The sequence below is a fragment of the Bufo bufo genome, chromosome 1 (genome assembly GCF_905171765.1).
Source record: "Bufo bufo chromosome 1, aBufBuf1.1, whole genome shotgun sequence".
In the NCBI taxonomy this organism is placed as follows: domain Eukaryota; kingdom Metazoa; phylum Chordata; class Amphibia; order Anura; family Bufonidae; genus Bufo; species Bufo bufo.
The window spans coordinates 839,192,146-839,215,505 of NC_053389.1; the positions used below are offsets into that span (position 1 = coordinate 839,192,146).

The window sequence follows — 23,360 nt, forward strand, 5'->3', positions numbered from 1 at the left end:
TCCGCAGTGTCATGTGACCAACATTCTGATTGTGAATTTCATAGGAAAGAATAGAGAAAATGATTTCCTGTCCACAGATAAGATGCTGTGTCAGAAGGTCGGTTACATGACAAAGCAGAGGACCAGAAAGGACAACTCTCAAACAGTCACCATTAAGATTAAAGGGGTTGTGTAGTGGCGTAATATCGATGACCGATCTTCAGGACTTAGTGGCTAACATCCTTGTGTAATAAGGGAACTTAGTTCAATACTAGGGCTTATTTTCTGACTTCCATGTGAGGACCCATATAGGGTATCAGATGTTTTCCAAGTTCAGCACACTCTGCATGTACATCCCGGGAGGAAGCCTTCTCCTGGCAGATACCAAACCTAGACCTATCCTTCAGTCAAGGCAGGAATGTTAAGAATTGTGGGATGAGTGGCATCCACCATGCTGAAACCTTCTCACATGGGGTGGCGTGCTGGATTCCGGGCACCTGTTATTAATGGGCCGCCATAATCAGCACTTACTGGAGATGGTGGACGGGGACATGTGTCAGTATCTTGGCACATTTATTTATGTTCTGATATGAGAACATATGTCAGGAATAATGAAGGGAAGGTGAGGGAATCTTAATCTGCCCCAACTGTTCCAAGAAACCCCATAATGCATGAGCTCGTCGGCTGTAAGTTACCTCGCTGACCGTACGTGGTGACCTTACAGTGACTGGCTGCTGGACGGGACATTTATGGACGAACTGACCGCGTCCTCCATAGCATGTTCTCAATGAGCACAGGTCACGGTTCTTACTTTTTAACCTGAGACCCAAACGCTCAGATGTTTCTGGGATCGTTTCCTTTGTCTACCCCTAAAGAAAGATCAACCATATTGTCACCAAAATTTGTCATTTTATTTCAGTCCAAGATCCCAAAAACAGAAGAAATGAAAAAAAAAAAAAAAAGGAAAAAAAAAGTGCCAGTAGTTAACCAATTCAGCGCCAGGACCTAGAAAGGCAATAAGGCATCTCCTGTGCCTTCATGTCATGTATATGTACACACGTATACTGATATGTAGGTGTCTGCGCCATTGTACTTTGCCCATTGGGCTCTGCTGCTGGCTCGTACAATGCCACCGACGACTAGATCTATATATACACACACACGCGTGTATGTGCATACATGCATATAGCGTGTGTCCATATACACACCTCCGTGTGTGCACCATCCTGTGCATATATACTTTATATATATTTATATATTCCATATGTCCCTTTAATTATAGAACAATCTATATAATATAAATCTTAAGGTCTGCGAGGGGGAGGGGCTTCTCTGGTGCGCCGTTCCGGACAGCAGCCCACAGCACATAGACTGCATTCTCGTTAGTCATCTGCCTCTGTGATTCCTACAAGTTACAGCAGGGGATGAGATGGCGAGCGCGGACCTATGAGCAGACGATCCACCGGCAAACACCGACGGCATGAGTGAGATCTCTGACAATGGATTCACCCTCTGTATTTTATGACCGGGTTGGGTGAATTGGCAGATTGGACGGTTGGAATAAGTCTTCTGAACTGTACTTGGGGTTGTCACCTTCAGGGTCCCATCAAGACCACTGGATTCTTCTAGACAGAGAGGGGAGCAAAGGCTCTGACCCTTTATAATAAATATGAACTTCCTCATTGTGGGACCCCTGGGCCCCTTTTATCCCTCGTCATGTCAATCAATGGTGAGAAAAAAATCGGACTTATCTAATGTATTGTGTGTGGCCAGACCCGGCCATAGGCATTCCATATAAGCAGCCAATTACCGCCCTTGGCAGATTGGGCTTGTTGTATTTTAGCTGTCCTGTCCCTGTTGGAAATTCGCCCCCGGCAGTGATTTCCTCAACCATGCCCAGTGAAAACAATGCACGCTCAGCCGAGCCCAGCATGCATGTGAACGGCGGAACCAGCCGAGCGAGCATTTATCAGAGGAGAGCTGACGGACCCTATTATAGGATAAATCTCTGATGCTGTAACTTGTAGAAAGCCTGTGGGAATCTCCTCGAGGCAAAGCTATATGACGATTTCATGTATAGAAATCTTAAAGATTTTTCTGACCCTGCAGCTTCTGTCATAGATCACAGGATCGGCCTGAATATCATCCTCATAATCTACCGGTTATGGACTGCTACGATCTCCCACGTCGACTCGTCATTCATCAGACCTACATCCGCAGAGGGTGGTGAGATCTTCAATGTGCTTCTGATTACGAACCTCGTGCCCGGTTTTGTGGAGAAACAGTTGGTGAAGTAGAGACAAAGATGGGGGGCAGGACGGGGAGCCGAGGGGGATTGGAGAGAAAACTGAGCAGAGAAGGACAATCATTACAAACAATATTAGATGAAAAGAGAACGATCGGTCAGATAACAACCCCCTCTCTCGGATTTTGGCACACTTACAGTCCCCTTCCCCTCTTGTTTCTACCCAGGCACCCTAGGACTATGGCAGTGGAGAGGCAATTTTAAACCTTTCGGAGCCCCCCAAGTTACTGACTAGCCAGCCCACCTAGTCTGAGAGGAGGAAGGGATCATTGGCACTGTGTGTGTTACGAGGAAGGGGCTTCAATTTGGCCTCTCATGCATTCACCCCTGATACATTCACCCCCTGCCCTCTTCTTCGCGGAGGGGCACCCCTTCTTCCTGTGATGGTAATTTGAGATGTTGGGGAGCAGATTAGTCCATGAAGATTCAGTGCATTGTACACACCAGACCGAGGGTATCCGCGATGCCCCCACCCAGTGTAATGTCCCCATCAAATGAACAACGTCCTTGAATAAAAATAATAAAGCCGGTGTAGAAGTCCCTGGAGGGTTTTGGCCTAATCATGTAGGCCGCTGTTCCTCCCGTAGCCGAACCCCCTATCCCTTTCTTAAAAGGGAAGCAGGGGGTATAATTTATTTGATCAAAACACTTTTATCTTCCCCTACAATCCCGTTAAATTACTGCCCCCTTGTTTGACCCTGTTTCCCCCATGACATAGGCAGAGATTCCAGTTCAGGTTTTGTGGACCTGATGGTCGATCGCAGTTTTTATAGCCTGAGGAGGAAAAGGAGGTGCACGGGGAGCGCGGGTAGTTCTCTTCTTGCTCCCTCATTATAAACAAGTCTTTTTATCTACCCCATCCCCTGCCATAAGGCAAAATCCAGCTCAAGCTTGGAAGGCCCAGATAGCCAGCATAGCTGTTTATGACAGGGAGGGGGAGACAGGGGCAGCACGTGGGTCGAGGGAGAGATGCCTAGCACCACTATACCCTTGTAGTTGAATGCGGGTGAGGAAGGGTATTGTTGTGGGCAGTGGTGGGGAATGTATTGAAAGGATGTAATGAGGGTAGCCCCGAAATGGTACTTGGGGCCATAACGGAGCCAGGAGGTGGAGGTGGTGGAGGGAGCGGAGCGTCCTCAGGGGCCCTTCTCAGTGCCAGTGTATAGTCGGGAGGACAAGCTGGCCTCAGTATATCATGGGGCCTTAGTGGTTCAAGATCTGGAGCCCCACCAGCTCGTTTGATCTGAAGTGACATAAGCTCTTCTTCTGGTCCGTGGTGCGCAAGGTCATTGCCAGGGGCACCTCCTCTCCCAGGACTGTGTCTCCGCTGACGTAGTTCGTGACGCCTATCTCTTTTGTAGTAAAGCGCAGCAAAAGCCAAGATGTTGAGAAAGAGGAGTGAAGCCCCCACAGCTACCGTCACACTCAGCTCTGTTGAATAGTCACGGGAGTCGCCTGGAAATGGAGAATATCGAGGCCGTTCCACCAGCTCATCGTCATCCCCATCAGGAGGAAGTGTGGAATGTGGGCGTCTGGTGGTACTTCCACTGTTGGGCCTGGAACCAGGTGTCCAGCGGGTGGTGTAAGGGGGTAATCTGGTGGTGGTAGAAGGGTGCTGGACTGTATTGAGGTTGTGAAGGTGAGGGACTAATTCCAGCCAGAAAGCAACCTTGTTGGCACGGTAGTTGTCCCTGACGCGAGGCTTTAGGCCAATATGGAGATACTGTTTCTCCTTTGGATTAAACTTTGTCCATACCACCTCTTCAAAACGGTTAGGCTTTGTGTGGATGAACTTAGTGTCTTGAGGAACAGGCTGGTTGGGATCCCTACAATCAAAATAAAGACAATGAAAGAGAATGAGATACAAGCAGTAGCATAAGGTAAGTTAATGGTAATGCTAATGTTTAAGTAATAGGGTAAAAGGAAAATAAAAATTTAAGCAAATGTTAATAAATAAAAAATAAAGCAAAAAGATTTTAAAGGTTAAAATAAAAGCAAAATAGAAGGAACGTAAAAGGAAAAATTTAAGTAAAAGTTATAGGAGGATAAAAGGAAAATAAATTAAAATAAAAGTTAAAGCAAAGTAAATGTTAAAGTAAAGCAAAAGTAAAGTAAAGGTTAGAATAAAAGTAAAGTAGAAGGAAAGTAAAAGAAAAACAAAGGAAAATAAAAGTAAATTTTAAACTAAAGAAATATAAGGAAATAAATGTTTACGTAAACGTTAAAAAGCAAAGGTTACAATAAAAGGAAAGTAAAGGTAAACTAAATGTAAATGTTAAAGAAAAAAGTAAACTAAAAGTGAAGTAAATGTTAAAGGAAAGTAAAGGTTAAAACATTAAAGTAAAACTATTAAGAAAAATAAAAGGAAATTTTAAAGTAAAAGAAAATAACAGTTAAAGTTAAAAAGTAAAGGTTAAAACTAAAGGAAAGTAAAATGAAAGAAAAAGTAAAGTAAAAGTTAATTTTAAAATATAAATATATGTTAAAGTAAAAGGAACAGAAGAGAAAAGAAAAGTAAAGCAAGGAAGCAAAGCATGGGACAAATTTCGAAGTGAAGCTGCTATAGGTTATTACAGACTCCAAAGTTGGAGGACAAAGTCATGGTTGGTTATGGAAAATAACATTGGTATATGAGACATATGAGTCCATAACAATATGGTGGGTAGGACAGCTCATACACAGAGGTGTACAGAAGCAGGTATAGCTGAGGGTAGCAGAGCTCTGAGATGATGGAATCGGTGTAATGCTATAAGTTGATTTGCTGAGATGTGGTACTGGAAGCACGAGCTGCAGATGGTGTGGAGGGCAGGTGGGATTATCGGTGGCAGAAGGGATAAAGGGAGTGTGGGCAGCTGATTTGATGTTTTATTAGGTGTGACGCCATCTTCTATGCATCGATAATCTAACAGTTTTTAGTTGTGGAGTAAAACTTACAACTCACCCGGTTTTAGCAAAGTTGGTCCAGTAAGTCATGACTACCGCACTTAGCATGACATCATTTTTAGAGAAATTGCATGGGAATAGATCCGTGGCTCCGACCATGGGAACGCCAAAGACGTAGGGGACTTCATCTCCATGGGCTGCCTCTCCCCATTCAGGTCTTCCTTCAGCTTGGCATCGGTGATAAAAAGCATAGAAATAGACAGGTGATTCATACTCCGCGTGGAATCGAGCTGTTGCCACAGCAGGTGCCACCCATTGATGGTCGGTAAACAAAGCCAGCAGAGTCTTTCTTCGCATGTCACCATTGTCACGGTCTGCCCAGTCTGTGTACATGAACTTTATCGTCTCACGTAGAACATCTTTCCCCTCTGGGTAGCCATAAAGATTGTCCACAAAGTTGGATACGGTAAAATCAAAGTAGCTGGCAGATATTCCATCTTCGCTTTCCAGAGTGTCTTCAACAAACTTCAGACCTTCACCTTGGTTCACTCCCATCAAGATGTCATAGTTCAGGAACTCACCCTGCTCCATTAAAATCTCTGGGTCATCTGGGACCACATCCCCATCCACGACAGGTCCAAAAGCAATGTGGTACCTAGCGGGCTGGATGTCTTGGTCCACCAGATCTCTGTGGGGCTTTCTCCTGAGGCAGCTCACCATCTCTGCGTTGTCGGTGTAATCACAACCCACTTTTGCTGCTAATAGACGAGTATACTTCAGAGGTTCGTAGTTTACAGACCAACTGGAGATGGCGGTCCCACTTTGTGCGATGGCTTTCTGGAAAAGTCCTGGAGTAAGAACAAAAAGAAAACTGATGCAGCAGACAGCAGAAAATGCCTACAAGGTCATAGAAAAAGCTGAGAAGAATGAATAAGAATTACATTGAAGATTTCTGTCAATTCACAACCCTAACCAAATATCGAGAAGTCAGTCAGAACTTCCTATCAAGAGAACAGAAAACTCTTCTACTCTGAGGTGTGCAAACAAAGCCAGTGACCCACGAAGAACTGTCCCTTCTCACATTCCTGCCATAGCCATGGCCATAACATACTCTGGTGTGCAGTCAACAGGACAGAGTGCAATATGAGGCTTCATTTCTTCACAGTACGTGTCTGTATACTGTATATCTCTATATGGAACCGTACAGAAGACTGCACTACTCCATACAGCAGAACCATAAGAGGAATGCATCAGGGGTTGGGCACTGCTGCTACAAATGTCGTAGAAGTCACATATACTGTTTATGAAGCCAGTGCTGACCTTCTGAGTGGTGGGAGAGGATGAGGAGGCTGACACATGAAGCTCCCGCCCCTGATCCAAAGATGGTGATTCTCTCAGGATCTCCTCCAAAATGGCCGATGTTTTCCTCTAGCCAACGCAAGGCTTGAATCTGGTCCAGTAGGCCGTAATTACCTTTGGCTGCCTGGTCTCCAGTGCTTAAGAAGCCTAAAAAATAAGGAGAGAAGAATAAGCAATTATTTATAGACACAACCTTAATTTTTATAATTTGGATTAAACAATAATATATTAAGACTGATACAGTCCAAGAAAATATTGTTCTCCTGGTGAGAACTGGCCAGGAACCTTGCACCTGTGGCCTAGATGGATAGCAGGGCCACCAACTGCTCCTATGACATATTTGAACCTTATCAGTGGAAGGGGACCCAGGAACCATCTTGGAAAAGGGGATGCTTCTCGCACCATGGTTCATCATCATGTAGGCTTCGTACAGGCGGCATGCTTGTAATAGACATGAAGGTGTATAGATTCATGGAGAAGACTTTACCACCTCAATGGTGACATACCGAGAACTCCCAGTCTGTAGTTCATAGTGACCACAATCACATTGCCATAGGCGGCAAGGACACTGCCATCAAACATATTCCCAGTGCCCTCCATATAAGATCCTCCATGGATGAACATCATGACCGGCTTCTTCCCACTGTCCCGGATATCTGCAAAGTGTAGAAAAAAGTGGTCAAAAGATTATCAGAACGTCATCATTCATCAGAAAATCCTACTACTCCCTACACTGATAGAGCTCTACAGTAAACTATTAATCCCTACACTGATACAGATCTATAGTAAACTATTACTCCCTACACTGATAGAGCTCTATAGTAAACTATTACTCCCTACACTGATAGAGCTCTATAGAAAACTATTAATCCCTATGCTGATAGAGCTCTATAGTAAACTATAATTCCTTACATTGATAGAGCTCTATAGTAAACTATTATTCCCTATGCTGAGAGCTTTATAGTAAATTATTAATCCCTGTGATGATAGAGCTCTATAGTAAACTATTAATCCCTATACTGATATAGCTCTATAGTAAACTATTAATCCCTACACTGATAGAGCTCTATAGTAAACTATTAATCCAAACACTGAAAGAGCTCTATAGTAAACTATTAATCCCTACACTGAAAGAGCTCTATAGTAAACTATTAATCCCTGTGATGATAGAGATCTAGAGTAAACTATTAATCCCTACACTGATAGAGATCTATAGTAAACTATTATTCCCTATGCTGAGAGCTCTATAGTAAATTATTAATCCCTGTGATGATAGAGATCTATAGTAAACTATTATTCCCTATGCTGAGAGCTCTATAGTAAATTAATAATCCCTGTGATGATAGAGATCTAAAGTAAAGTATTACTCCCTACATTGATGGAGCTCTATAGTAAACTTTGAATCCCTACACTAATAGAGCTCTATAGTAAACTAATACTCCCTACACTGATAGAGCTCTATAGTAAACTAATACTCCCTACACTGATAGAGCTCTATAGTAAACTATTATACCCTACACTGATCGAGCTCTATAGTAAACTATTAATCCCTACACTGATAGAGCTCTATAGTAAACTAATACTCCCTACACTGATAGAGCTCTATAGTAAAATATTAATCCCTACACTGATAGAGCTCTATAGTAAATTATTATTCCCTATGCTGAGAGCTCTATAGTAAATTATTAATCCCTGTGATGATAGAGCTCTATAGTAAACTATTAATCCCTACACTGATAGAGCTCTATAGTAAACTATTAATCTCTTTACTGATAGAGCTCTATAGTAAACTATTATTCCCTATGCTGAGAGCTCTATAGTAAATTAATAATCCCTGTGATGATAGAGATCTAAAATAAACTATTACTCCCTACATTGATAGAGCTCTATAGTAAACTATTAATCTCTTTACTAATAGAGCTCTATAGTAAACTATTAATCCCTACACTAATAGAGCTCTATAGTAAACTAATACTCCCTACACTGATAAAGCTCTATAGTAAACTATTAATCCCTACACTGATAGAGCTCTATAGAAAACTATTAATCCCTACACTGATAGAGCTCTATAGTAAACTATTAATCCCTACACTAATAGAGCTCTATAGTAAACTAATACTCCCTACACTGATAGAGCTCTATAGTAAACTATTAATCCCTACACTGATAGAGCTCTATAGTAAACTATTAATCCCTACACTGATAGAGCTCTATAGTAAACTATTAATCCCTGTGATGATAGAGCTCTATAGTAAACTATTAATCCCTACACTGATAGAGCTCTATAGTAAACTAATACTCCCTACACTGATAGAGCTCTATAGTAAAATATTAATCCCTACACTGATAGAGATCTATAGTAAACTATTGATTCCTATGCTGAGAGCTCTATAGTAAATTATTAATCCCTGTGATGTTAGAGCTCTAGAGTAAACTATTAATCACTACACTAATAGAGCTCTATAGTAAACTAATACTCCCTACACTGATAGAGCTCTATAGTAAACTATTAATCCCTACATTGATAGAGCTCTATAGTAAAATATTAATCCCTACACTGATAGAGCTCTAGAGTAAACTATTAATCCCTACACTGATAAAGCTCTATAGTAAACTATTAATCCCTACACTGATAGAGCTCTATAGTAAACTATTATACCCTACACTGATAGAGCTCTAGAGTAAACTATTAATCCCTACATTGATAGAGCTATATAGTAAACTATTAATCCCTACACTAATAGAGCTCTATAGTAAACTATTAATCCCTACACTGATAGAGCTCTATAGTAAACTAATACTCCCTACACTGATTGAGCTCTATAGTAAAATATTAATCCCTACACTGATAGAGCTCTAGAGTAAACTATTAATCCCTACATTGATAGAGCTATATAGTAAACTATTAATCCCTACACTAATAGAGCTCTATAGTAAACTATTAATCCCTACACTGATACAGCTCTATAGTAAACTATTAATCCCTACACTAATAGAGCTCTATAGTAAACTATTAATCCCTACACTGATAAAGCTCTATAGTAAACTATTAATCCCTACACTGATAAAGCTCTATAGTAAACTAATACTCCCTACACTGATAGAGCTCTATAGTAAACTAATACTCCCTACACTGATAGAGCTCTATAGTAAAATATTAATCCCTACACCGATAGAGCTCTATAGTAAACTATTATTCCCTATGCTGAGAGCTCTATAGTAAATTAATAATCCCTGTGATGATAGAGATCTAAAGTAAACTATTACTCCCTAAACTGATAGAGCTCTATAGTAAACTATTAATCTCTTTACTAATAGAGATCTATAGTAAACTATTATTCCCTACATTGATAGAGCTCTATAGTAAACTTTGAATCCCTACACTAATAGAGCTCTATAGTAAACTATTAATCCCTACACTAATAGAGCTCTATAGTAAACTATTAATCCCTACGCTGATAGAGCTATATAGTAAACTATTATTCCCTATGCTGAGAGCTCTATAGTAAATTATTAATCACTACACTGATAGAGCTCTATAGTAAACTATTAATCACTACACTGATAGAGCTCTATAGTAAACTATTACTCCCTAAAATGATAGAGCTCTATAGTAAACTATTAATCTCTTTACTAATAGAGATCTATAGTAAACTTTTAATCTCTTTACTGATCGAGCTCTATAGTAAACTATTATTCCCTACACTAATAGAGCTCTATAGTAAACTATTAATCCCTACACTGATAGAGCTATATAGTAAACTATTATTCCCTATGCTGAGAGCTCTATAGTAAATTATTAATCCCTGTGATGATAGAGATCTATAGTAAACTATTAATCCCTACACTGATAGAGCTCTATAGTAAACTATTAATCCCTACATTGATAGAGCTCTATAGTAAACTATTAATCTCTTTACTGATAGAGCTCTATAGTAAACTATTATTCCCTATGCTGAGAGCTCTATAGTAAATTAATAATCCCTGTGATGATAGAGCTCTATAGTAAACTATTAATCACTACACTGATAGAGCTCTATAGTAAACTATTAATCTCTTTACTAATAGAGATCTATAGTAAACTATTAATCACTACACTGATAGAGCTCTATAGTAAACTTTTAATCTCTTTACTGATAAAGCTCTATAGTAAACTATTAATCCCTACATTGATAGAGCTCTATAGTAAACTATTAATCCCTACATTGATAGAGCTCTATAGTAAACTTTGAATCCCTACACGAATAGAGCTCTATAGTAAACTAATACTCCCTATACTGATAGAGCTCTATAGTAAAATATTAATCCGTACACTGATAGAGCTCTATAGTAAACTATTAATCCCTATGCTGATAGAGCTCTATAGTAAACTATTAATCTCTTTACTGATAGAGCTCTATAGTAAACTATTATTCCCTATGCTGAAAGCTCTATAGTAAATTAATAATCCCTGTGATGATAGAGCTCTATAGTAAACTATTATTCCCTACATTGATAGAGCTCTATAGTAAACTATTAATCCCTATGCTGGTAGAGCTCTATAGTAAACTATTAATTCCTACACTAATAGAGCTCTATAGTAAACTATTAATCCCTACACTAATAGAGCTCTATAGTAAACGATTAATCCCTACACTGATAGAGCTATATAGTAAACTATTATTCCCTATGCTGAGAGCTCTATAGTAAATTATTAATCCCTGTGATGATAGAGATCTATAGTAAACTATTAATCCCTACACTAATAGAGCTCTATAGTAAAATATTAATCCCTACATTGATAGAGCTCTATAGAAAACTATTAATCCCTACACTGATAGAGCTCAATAGTAAACTATTAATCCCTACACTGATAGAGCTCTATAGTAAACTATTAATCCCTACACTGATAGAGCTCTATAGTAAACTAATACTCCCTACACTGATAGAGCTCTATAGTAAAATATTAATCCCTACACTGATAGAGATCTATAGTAAAAAATTAATCCCTACGCTGATAGATCTCTATAGTAAACTAATAATCCCTACACTGATAGAGCTCTATAGTAAACTATTAATCCCTACACTGATAGAGCTCTATAGTAAACTATTAATCCCTACACTGATAGAGCTATATAGTAAACTAACGATCCCTACAATGATACAGCTCTATAGTAAACTATTAATCCCTACGATGATACAGCTCTATAGTAAACTATTTATCCCTACACGAATAGAGCTCTATAGTAAACTATTAATCCCTACACTGATAGAGCTCTATAGTAAACTATTGATCCTTATGATGATAGAGCTCTATAGTAAACTAATACTCCCTACACTGATAGAGCTCTATAGTTAACTATTAATCCCTACACTGATAGAGCTCTATAGTAAAGTTTTAATCCCTACACTGATAGAGCTCTATAGTAAACTTTTAATCCCTACACTAATAGAGCTCTATAGTAAACTATTAATCTCTTTACTAATAGAGATCTATAGTAAACTATTACTCCCTAAACTGATAGAGCTCTATAGTAAACTATTAATCCCTACACTAATAGAGCTCTATAGTAAACTATTAATCCCTATGCTGAGAGCTCTATAGTAAATTAATAATCCCTGTGATGATAGAGCTCTATAGTAAACTATTAATCCCTACACTGATAGAGCTCTATAGTAAACTATTAATCTCTTTACTAATAGAGATCTATAGTAAACTATTACTCCCTAAACTGATAGAGCTATATAGTAAACCATTAATCCCTACACTAATAGAGATCTATATTAAACTTTTAATCTCTTTACTGATAGAGCTCTATAGTAAACTATTATTCCCTACATTGATAGAGCTCTATAGTAAACTATTAATCCCTATGCTGGTAGAGCTATATAGTAAACTATTAATCCCTACACTGATATAGCGCTATAGTAAACTATTAATCCCTATGCTGATAGAGCTCTATAGTAAAAAATTTATCCCTACGCTAATAGAGCTCTATAGTAAACTATTAATCCCTACATTGATAGAGCTCTATAGAAAACTATTAATCCGTACACTGATAGAGCTATATAGTAAACTATTAATCCCTACACTGATAGAGCTATATAGTAAACTATTAATCCCAACATTGATAGAGCTCTATAGTAAACTATTACTCCCTAAACTGATAGAGCTCTATAGTAAACTATTACTCCCTACACTGATAGAGCTCTATAGTAAACTATTAATCCTTATGATGATAGAGCTCTACAGTAAACTATTTATCCCTACACTGATAGAGCTCTATAGTAAACTATTAATCCCTACACGAATAGAGCTCTATAGTAAACTATTAATCCCTATGATGATAGAGCTCTATAGTAAACTATTAATCCTTATGATGATAATGCTCTATAGTAAATTTTTAATCCCTACACTGATAGAGCTCTATAGTAAACTATTATTCCCTACATTGATAGAGCTCTATAGTAAACTATTAATCCTTATGATGATAGAGCTCTATAGTAAACTATTAATCCCTATGCTGATAGAGCTCTATAGTAAACTATTAATCCTTATGATGATAGAGCTCTATAGTAAACTATTAATCCCTACACTGATAGAGCTCTATAGTAAAGTGTTAATCCCTACACTGATAGAGCTCTATAGTAAACTATTAATCCCTATGATGATAAAGCTCTATAGTAAATTTTTAATCCCTACACTGATAGAGCTCTATAGAAAACTATTAATCCCTACATTGATAGAGCTCTATAGTAAACTATTACTCCCTACACTAATAAAGCTCTATAGTAAACTATTACTCCCTACACTGATAGAGCTCTATAGTAAACTATTACTCCCTACATTGATAGAGCTCTATAGTAAACTATCATACCCTACACTGATAGAGCTCTATAGTAAACTATTAATCCCTACACTGATAGAGCTCTATAGTAAACTATTAATCCCTACACTGATAGAGCTCTATAGTAAACTATTACTCCCTACATTGATAGAGCTCTATAGTAAACTATCATACCCTACACTGATAGAGCTATATAGTAAACAATTAATCCCTACAACGATAGAGCTCTATAGTAAACTATTAATCCCTACACTGATAGAGCTCTATAGTAAACTATTAATCCCTACACTGATAGAGCTCTATAGTAAACTATTAATCCCTACACTGATAGAGCTCTATAGTAAACTATTAATCCCTACACTGATAGAGCTCTATAGTAAACTATTACTCCCTACATTGATAGAGCTCTATAGTAAACTATCATACCCTACACTGATAGAGCTATATAGTAAACTATTAATCCCTACACTGATAGAGCTCTATAGTAAACTATTAATCCCTACACTGATAGAGCTCTATAGTAAACTATTATACCCTACACTGATAGAGCTCTATAGTAAACTATTAATCCCTACAATAATAGAGCTCTATAGTAAACTATTACTCCCTACACTGATAGAGCTCTATAGTAAACTATTAATCCCTACACTGATAGAGCTCTATAGTAAACTATTATACCCTACACTGATAGAGCTATATAGTAAACTATTAATCCCTACACTGATAGAGCTCTATAGTAAACTATTAATCCCTATGCTGATAGAGCTCTATAGTAAACTATTATACCCTTCACTGACCGAGCTCTATAGCGCACTTCCATCTCTTTTTCTTGCAGTGAGGTATAAATCCCTATTGTCTAGCTGTATGCCTTTTTGTGTGATGTAGAGCTCCGCTGTTCTTTATTCCAGATGGATTAGTATTGCTGAGCTGCCATATCGGAGTGCGGCAGAAGGTTATCCGGAACTTTCCAGCGTTTCCCATATACTATGTCTCATTTATCTCTCCGGCTCGTCTTCACAGATCAGAAGGGGAGCCCTCCCAATTATCGCTCCTTGTTAGTTCAGCCATGTTTTAGCCAGTGTGGTGCAGAGTATTGCCCCCAGCTCCTCCTGCGGAGCTTCGCTCTTAGACAGGGAGAAAATAAGGAGCCAAAGGTGTTATTTTAACTCATTCATAGCCAGAAATGTTCTGCTCCCTTTTCCATGGTAACGAAGTCCTAATTAATCATGCTGTAATTTGAGAGGATTAATTAGTCAGAAGCCTTAACGAGGGGGGGGGGGGGGCTCAGCAGCTGTCAGTCTTGTGAAGACTCATTCCTCATTATGATCATCATCACAATCTTCTCCACTTACTCAACCTTCATTTTCCCTTTCCTTAATGCCATCATTTTTATCTAATTTCTTACTCATCAAGATGCTGAGAAAGGTTATTCCATCAGTATCTCAAATACTGCAATGTTCCAGATCTCCAGCTCTTACCAGGCACTGGTTCTGGAAGAGTCTTCTCTCTACAGGTGGTGGAAAATGGTGAAAATATCACAGATAACATGGCGGTGGAAGTGTTCTCCATTTGTATCAATAGGTGTTTGGATGCCAAATCATAGACATGTGAAAGGTGACAGAGGAAGCACAAGACTCAAGATGGAAACCTAGAAGATGGCAATAAGAGAAGAACATGTGGTCCATCTAGTCTGACCTTATATTTGACCCTTTCTTTTAGGACAGATGTATGTTTATCCCAGGCAGGTTCACATCTGCTGGAAGTTTGCTCCAAGCATCTTCTACTAGAGTAGCTGTTGTGACCCAGATTCCAGCCATGGTTGCTTCAGCCACAATACACAGCAATCACGATACTGATTGATAGTCCGGCATGTTACTGCTGCATAGTCCGGCCCTAGGTCACGCAGTGTTCTTCTTCAGTATTTCAAGATAGATGGCTGAAGACATCTGTAAACGTTTGTAGTAGTTTTGGCTAAAACTGTCCAGTCATCCTTCTGTTTGCCAGATAAAATCTCAGTCACAGCAGTCAGGCCATGCAGGTGGCCACTGTTCATCTTCACTATAATTAATATAGTCTGTAGACCAATGAATATACATGAGGAATGTCACCATAGTCCTTCATGGGCCGTGCAGTGAGACCATGATTGGCACTGACCTTTGATGCATGGACATTGAACAGAGACACTGGATGAGCAGAAGCTCTAGAATATGATCTACATAAACCATAATCCATGAATTGTCCACATGAAACCAAGACAGGATTTGACATCATGTACATCCAAACCAATTCTGTACTTCAAAGAGAGCTATCTACTCAAATATATGTAATGTGAGATCCATGTAGGGTCAGATCCATGTGGATTGTAGATTGCCATAACTCCATTCTACAATGTGACGACACTCCAATACCAAGCTCAACTTCACTGTCCGTCTTCATTGTCTCCACAGTTCGTCTTCCTCACCTCCACTGTTCATCTTCCTCTTCTCTGCCGTTCGTCTACCTGAGTTACATCATTTGTCTACCTAAGCTCCACTATTCATCTGCTTGAGCTCCACCATTTGTCTACCTTGTCTCCACCGTTCGTCTACCTTGCCGCTGCCAATCGTCTTTCCCGTCACCACCATTCATCTACCTGAGCTCAGCTATTCATCTACTTCATCTCCATCATTCCGCTACCTAAGCCCCACCATTTTCTGCTTATCTCCACCATTCATCTGTTTGAGCTACACCATTCATCCACCTCATCTCCAGCATTAATTTACCTGAGCTCTACCTTTGTCTAACTTGTTACCACCGTTTGTCTACCTCATCTCCACCATTCATCTACCTGAACTATGCCATTCATCTACCTGAACTTCATTAGTCATCTACACCAATTGTCTATCTCCTCTCCGTCATTCATCTACCTCAGCTCCCTCATTGGTCATCCTCATCTCCAATATTTATCTACCTTATCTCCACCATCCACTTATTTGAAGCCTATGACTTGTTTCATAACACTTGAACTTGCCAGTGACCCTTTTTGGACACCTTTAACTTTCCAGTTTCTTCATCCTTCTGATCACAGACTTCTACGCCTGCTTCACTCATGTCATCTCTGTTGTCTTGTTATGATTTCCTCTTAGCTTAAGACTCCAATCTTCATCATTTCCTCTGCCTCCAACTCAGAATTTACCCTACCTCCTTTCACCTTTTGCAGTTTACTGTAGAGTGACATTTAGGACCACGAGTGGAGCTGGCTCTGCTCCTGAGCTCTTGTTAACTACTATGAGACCCTGTGTCCCCTAACTTTAAGCTGTTTTGAGGTATTTTGACCATCAGCCGGTTAACAGTGACCTGCAAGATGATGAGTAGAAGGTGCAGAATTTCCACCCAAGGTTAGGGGTAAAAACAGAGATCTTGATGTGTAGTTTTCACCTCCACACAAAACTATTTGGTTTCTTGATGCTGAGTAGTATAATTTGATTGAGATCAGTGACGTGAGGCATGTTCCATGATGTCACAGGTTTTTGGTGGAGCTGTTAATGGATGAGCTGAAGGAGCAACACTCTGCAGATCTGTTAGGCCCACGCGGCTGGACCACATAAGAACAATGGTCAAGTAAGACACAACTGTGAGAATCACCAACACTTGTGCAAAGAATGTTTTCCCCTCTGTTCCCGCTCACACGTACACAGCACAGCACCCTCCAGCAATACACAGACAGAGAGGCTAATTCATCAAGAAAAGTGAAACAACATGCAAAATGCCCCAAAAAAAAAGAAGGAAGAAAAATTGAATCAAGAAAAGACTGTGAGATCTACCTTCATCTGCAGTGTGCTGAGACTTTCTTGAGTCCTCCCGAGATTTGGAAAGGGGACCTGGAGGTCAAGGCGAAAAAAATATATATATAAAAAGAAAAAAAGAAAAAAATATAATAAGAAAAAAAGAAAAGAAAAAAAGATTAAAAAAAGATAAAAAAAAAAATAACCGAGGGAGAGAGAGAAAGGGGGAAAGAGAGACAGAAAAAATAGATTCAAGAAAACGTCACCAAAAAACATTTCAACATCTGCTCTAAATATCAAAAAGAAAAAGCAAGTGTACAAGATACAATGACAGCAGGAGGGGAAGCTGAGGAGCAACTGACTGGAGAACCTGAGCGGCCAAAAGAAAACGCAAAAAACCTCAATCAATGAGGAGTAATGACAGAAAAAGGGCAAGACATCACAAACGAGATCCGGACAGCTCCACCCATGACTATACATAACTCCTCCCACTACTATACATATCCCCTCCCACTACTCTTATATTCTCTAATAATACTTTTCATTACTTTACATAACCCCTCCTATTTGTTCATATAACTCCTCCTCCTACTCCATATAACCTCTGCTATTACTTCATATATTTCCTCCTAATACTCCATAGAATTCCTACAATTTTGTCAAAGCCCCTCCCATAGGCCCGTATAACTCTCCCTGTAAGCCCGTTACTCCCTATAGCTCGTCTGACACCTTTATCACCTGCCTCTGATTACTCCACCTTCTTCCTGTGGGGTCGGCCATATCTCCTCCCTATTGCCGATCCCCATATGTAATTCTGCACACTGCACATTCATAACCTTGCAGTCCACATATGGATCTGGCCAATTCTCGTATGTGACCCTCATTTTCTGAAGCACGTCTGACATTTTCTACACCAGTCAATGGTAGATTGGTCATTGCAGGTTAGAGAAGTCATAAATGGTGGAGGGTTGTGCGACGTCCATCACATACACCACATGTGTGCGATCTGCATCCTACTTACTCAACATCAATGTGGATGATTTAAATACTAAGACCTTGTCATGTAGTCCTCAGACCTGAGCTGCATGTGGTGTCCATGTCTTCACTTACCTTCCACCTGTACTCTGCAGATCTCCTGCCCTGCTAACATGTCTGTCTTCTGACCTCACACCTCTTCTGTCTCCATGCTAAACCATGTCTGAATCACTACCATCCTTCTCATCCATCCACCACATTCAGCGTCCACTCCATGTCCTCTGTTTTTCTCTTCCATATCCATATCATTTCTATCCCACCCATCTTGTATTAGACCTATAACCATTCTTGCTCCCAAGCCCTTCTCTGGTTCCTCTCAGTATTAGTTTGAGCCCTGCCATCTCAGTATGTCTTCCCCTACCGAATGTCATACATATACACATTTTACATAGTATCTCTGGCCTCCGATCTTTCCATTCCATATCTATGCCCCTTTCACCTGACTATCTCTTGTGTAACATATCAAGTCCATCTTCTCTGACCCAGTCATCTATTCAGTGGTCTCCTTTATCCTTTTTTCTTTCCCACCATAAATCTACTCATCTTGAGTCATCTTCTAGCTCCCCTTGATCTGTCTTGTTTTCATTAGCGTTCTCTAGATCTACATTCCTCATCACCCTTATTTTCATCTTGCCACATTCATTGCCATGATCACAACCTACGACCTCTCACCATCCCTCTGTCCTCTATCTTCCAGAGCTCTCTGTCCATGACCCTTCATGTCCATTCTGCTTGAAGAAGAGGTCTCATTTGCCCCAATATCCTGCACTGGTGCCAAGGATGTAAGTGTCACTGACCATCCTACTTTTTGAGCCTTCGGAGACCCATGGACATCTTTCATTATATTATCTTCAGTCTCCTGTGTCATAGTCCACATCTACCTCTTCATCCGTTATCCTGATCTTCTCTACATTTTCTATCTTTTTTTTGGCCGGTTCCTGTTTCAGCATTGCTCCTGTTACAGTCATCTTGTATCTTCTCATTTTCCATTCAGCGTTCCACATCTGTCTAATACTCTGTGTCTGCCCAACCCTTCTGCTGATGTTGGCTCTAATGTCTTTTCTTTTTACTTCCTGTCCCATTTCCTCTTCTTTAATCTTCCCTTTTTGCAGTTATTCTCTCCAATCCCACCACCTATTAAAAGATGGATCCTATCAAATTCAACCCGCTCCTGTGATCAGTGTTGTGCTGCTGGTCTCTACTCTCTTTGCAAAACGTGGACATCTCCACCTACATTGTCAAACCAAATGTCCACTAATATCTAACTCTATATTGAGATCTATGTCTCCACTGCCATCTGCGTCTTCACAGATCTCTCCATTGTAGTCTATGTCTCCACTGACATTTACATCTCCACAGATCTCTCCAATGGAGTCTGTGCCTACATTGACATCTATGTCTCCACTGACATGTACATCTCCACAGATCTCTCCAATAGAGTCTGTGCCTACATTAACATCTATGTCTCCACTGACATCTACGTCTCCACAGATTTCTCCATTGTAGTCTATACCTCCACTGACATCTAAATCTCCACAGATCTCTCTAATGGAGTCTGTGCCTACATTGACACCTATGTCTCCACTGACATTTACATCTCCACAGATCTCTCCAATGGAGTCTGTGCCTACATTGACATCTATGTCTCCACTGACATTTACATCTCCACAGATCTCCACTGATGTGTACACCTCCACTGACATCTACATCTCCACAGATCTCTCCATTGGAGTCTGTGCCTACATTGACATCTATGTCTCCACTGACATCTACATCTCCACAGATCTCTCCATTGGAGTTTATGCCTACATTGTCATCTATATCTCCACAGATCTCCACTGATGTGTATAGGTCCACTGACATCTACATCTCCATGGATCTCTCCATTGGAGTTTATGCCTACATTGACGTCTATATCTCCACAGATCTCCACTGATGTGTATAGGTCCACTGACATCTACGTCTCCACAGATCTCTCCATTGGAGTCTACACCTTCCCTGACATCTATGTCTCCACAGATATCCACTGATGTGTACACCTCCACTGACATCTACATCTCCACAGATCTCTCCATTGGAGTTTATGCCTACATTGACATCTATATCTCCACAGATCTCCACTGATGTGTATAGGTCCCCTGACATCTACATCTCCATGGATCTCTCCATTGGAGTTTATGCCTACATTGACATCTATATCTCCACAGATCTCCACTGATGTGTACACCTCCACTGACATCTACATCTCCATGGATCTCTCCATTGGAGTTTATGCCTACATTGACGTCTATATCTCCACAGATCTCCACTGATGTGTATAGGTCCACTGACATCTACGTCTCCACAGATCTCTCCATTGGAGACTACACCTTCCCTGACATCTATGTCTCCACAGATATCCACTGATGTGTACACCTCCACTGACATCTACATCTCCACAGATCTCTCCATTGGAGTCTGTGCCTACATTGACATCTATGTCTCCACTGACATCTACATCTCCACAGATCTCTCCAATGGAGTCTGTGCCTACATTGACATCTATGTCTCCACTGACATCTACGCCTCCACTATCGTCTGCACTGACATCTACACCTTCATTCTGATATCTACATCTTGACTGGAGTCTAGCCCTCCACTGGCATCTACATCTCCACGGGTCGCCACTAGCGTTTATGCTTCTACTGATGTCTGCACCTCCACTGACATCTACATCTCCACAGATCTCTCCATTGGAGTTTATGCCTACATTGACATCTATATCTCCACAGATCTCCACTGATGTGTATAGGTCCACTTACATCTACATCTCCACAGATCTCTCCATTGGAGTCTACACCTTCCCTGACATCTATGTCTCCACAGATCTCCACTGATGTGTACACCTCCACTGACATCTACGTCTCCACAGATCTCTCCATTGGAGTCTACACCTTCCCTGACATCTATGTCTCCACAGATCTCCACAGATGTGTACACCTCCACTGACATCTCCATCTCCAGGGATCTCTCCATTGGAGTTTATGCCTACATTGACATCTATATCTCCACAGATCTCCACTGATGTGTACACCTCCACTGACATCTACATCTCCATGGATCTCTCCATTGGAGTCTACACCTTCCCTGACATCTATGTCTCCACAGATCTCCACTGATGTGTACACCTCCACTGACATCTACATCTCCACAGATCTCTCCATTGGAGTCTACACCTTACCTGACATCTATGTCTCCACAGATCTCCACTGATGTGTACACCTCCACTGACATCTACATCTCCACAGATCTCTCCATTTTAGTCTACACCTTCTCTGACATCTATATCTCCACAGATCTCCACTGATGTGTACACCTCCAATGACATCTACATCTACATGGATCTCTCCATTGGAGTTTATGCCTACATTGACATCTATATCTCCACAGATCTCCACTGATGTGTATAGGTCCACTGACATCTACGTCTCCACAGATCTCTCCATTGGAGTCTACACCTTCCTTGACATCTATGCCTCCATTGATGTCCACATCTCCACTGACCTCTAAGTCTCCACTGACATCAGCATCATTTTTCGGGAATCTGCTGGTTCTACAACTAGAGAGTGGGCAGTAGATTCCTCATGGAGGACGTTAGATGATTATCTATCACTGATGAGAAGATCCTGCTCACTCAGCTTCCTATGACTCCAGTCTGGCCCGCCATCCTTCAACTTCTTCCCTCTGTAATTCAGCAAGTTCATCAGCGCTGGTCTTACCTTCTTGCGCTTAGTCTTTCCTCTACCATCTATCCAATTAGCTGTCTTCTATATTCCTCCTGTCCTTCCTGTCACCCCCTCCCACTGATCAAGTGAATACTGCCGTCATGTGGTGATCTCCATACCGCTCCTGTCCTCCCCGTCACCCCCTCCCACTGATCCAGTGAATACTGCCGTCATGTGCTGACCTCCATACCGCTCCTGTCCTCCCCATCACCCCATCCCACTGATCCAGTGAATACTGCCGTCATGTGCTGACCTCCATACCTCTCCTGTCCTCCCTGTAATCCTCTGCCACTGATCCAGTAAATACTGCCATCATGTGGTGACCTGCATACCGCTCCTGTCCTCCCCGTCATCCTCTGCCACTGATCCAGTAAATACTGCCATCATGTGGTGACCTCCATACCGCTCCTGTCTCCCCCTCCCACTGATCCAGTTAATACTGCCGTCATGTGCTGACCTCCATACCGCTCCTATCCTCCCCGTCCCCCCTCCAACTGATCCAGTGAATACTGCCATCATGTGGTGACCTCCATACAGCTCCTGTCCTCCCCGTCACCCCTTCCAACTGATCCAGTGAATACTGCCGTCATGTGGTGACCTCCATACCGCTCCTGTCCTCCCCGTCACCCCCTCCAACTGATCCAGTGAATACTGCCATCATGTGGTGACCTCCATACCGCTCCTGTCCTCCCCGTCACCCCCTCCAACTGATCCAGTGAATACTGCCATCATGTGCTGACCTCCATAACGCTCCTGTCCTCCCTGTCCCCCCTCTGCCACTGATCCAGTGAATACTGCCGTCATGTGCTGACCTCCATACCGCTCCTGTCCTCCCCGTCCCCCCTGCCACTGATCCAGTGAATACTGCCGTCATGCGCTGACCTCCATACCGCTCCTGTCCTCCCCGTCACCCCCTCCCACTGATCCAGTGAATACTGCCGTCATGTGCTGACCTCCATACCGCTCCTGTCCTCCCCGTCCCCCCCTCTAACTGATCCAGTGAATACTGCGGTCATGTGCTGACCTCCATACAGCTCCTGTCCTTCCCGTCACTCCTCTAACTGATCCAGTGAATACCTCCGTCATGTGCTGACCTCCATACCGCTCCTGTCCTCCCCGTCACCCCCTCCCACTGATCCAGTGAATACTGCGGTCATGTGCTGACCTCCATACAGCTCCTGTCCTTCCCGTCACTCCCTCCCACTGATCCAGTGAATACTGCCGTCATGTGCTGACCTCCATAACGCTCCTGTCCTCCCCGTCACCCCCTCCAACTGATCCAGTGAATACTGCCGTCATGTGCTGACCTCCATAACGCTCCTGTCCTCCCCGTCACCCCCTCCAACTGATCCAGTGAATACTGCCGTCATGTGGTGACCTCTATACCGCTCCTGTCCTCCCCGTCCCCCCTGCCATTGATCCAGTGAATACTGCCGTCATGTGC

The 23,360-nt window shown here is 41.4% G+C and overlaps 1 protein-coding gene across 1 annotated transcript in view; it reads right to left on the reverse strand.

The window, feature by feature from the left end:
• Positions 1 to 958: 958 nt before the first annotated feature.
• NLGN2 (neuroligin 2) overlaps positions 959 to 23,360 on the reverse strand; it is an 85,802-nt gene continuing 63,400 nt past the window's right edge. Inside the window, exons 2-6 of the mRNA XM_040415367.1 lie at positions 17,157 to 17,213; positions 7,033 to 7,182; positions 6,488 to 6,673; positions 5,226 to 6,015; positions 959 to 4,110 (exon numbers count right to left, since the gene is read on the reverse strand). Coding sequence (XP_040271301.1) covers positions 3,267 to 4,110; positions 5,226 to 6,015; positions 6,488 to 6,673; positions 7,033 to 7,182; positions 17,157 to 17,213 — 2,027 coding nt within the window. The 3' untranslated portion in view covers positions 959 to 3,266. The remainder of the gene's footprint in view (positions 4,111 to 5,225; positions 6,016 to 6,487; positions 6,674 to 7,032; positions 7,183 to 17,156; positions 17,214 to 23,360) is intronic.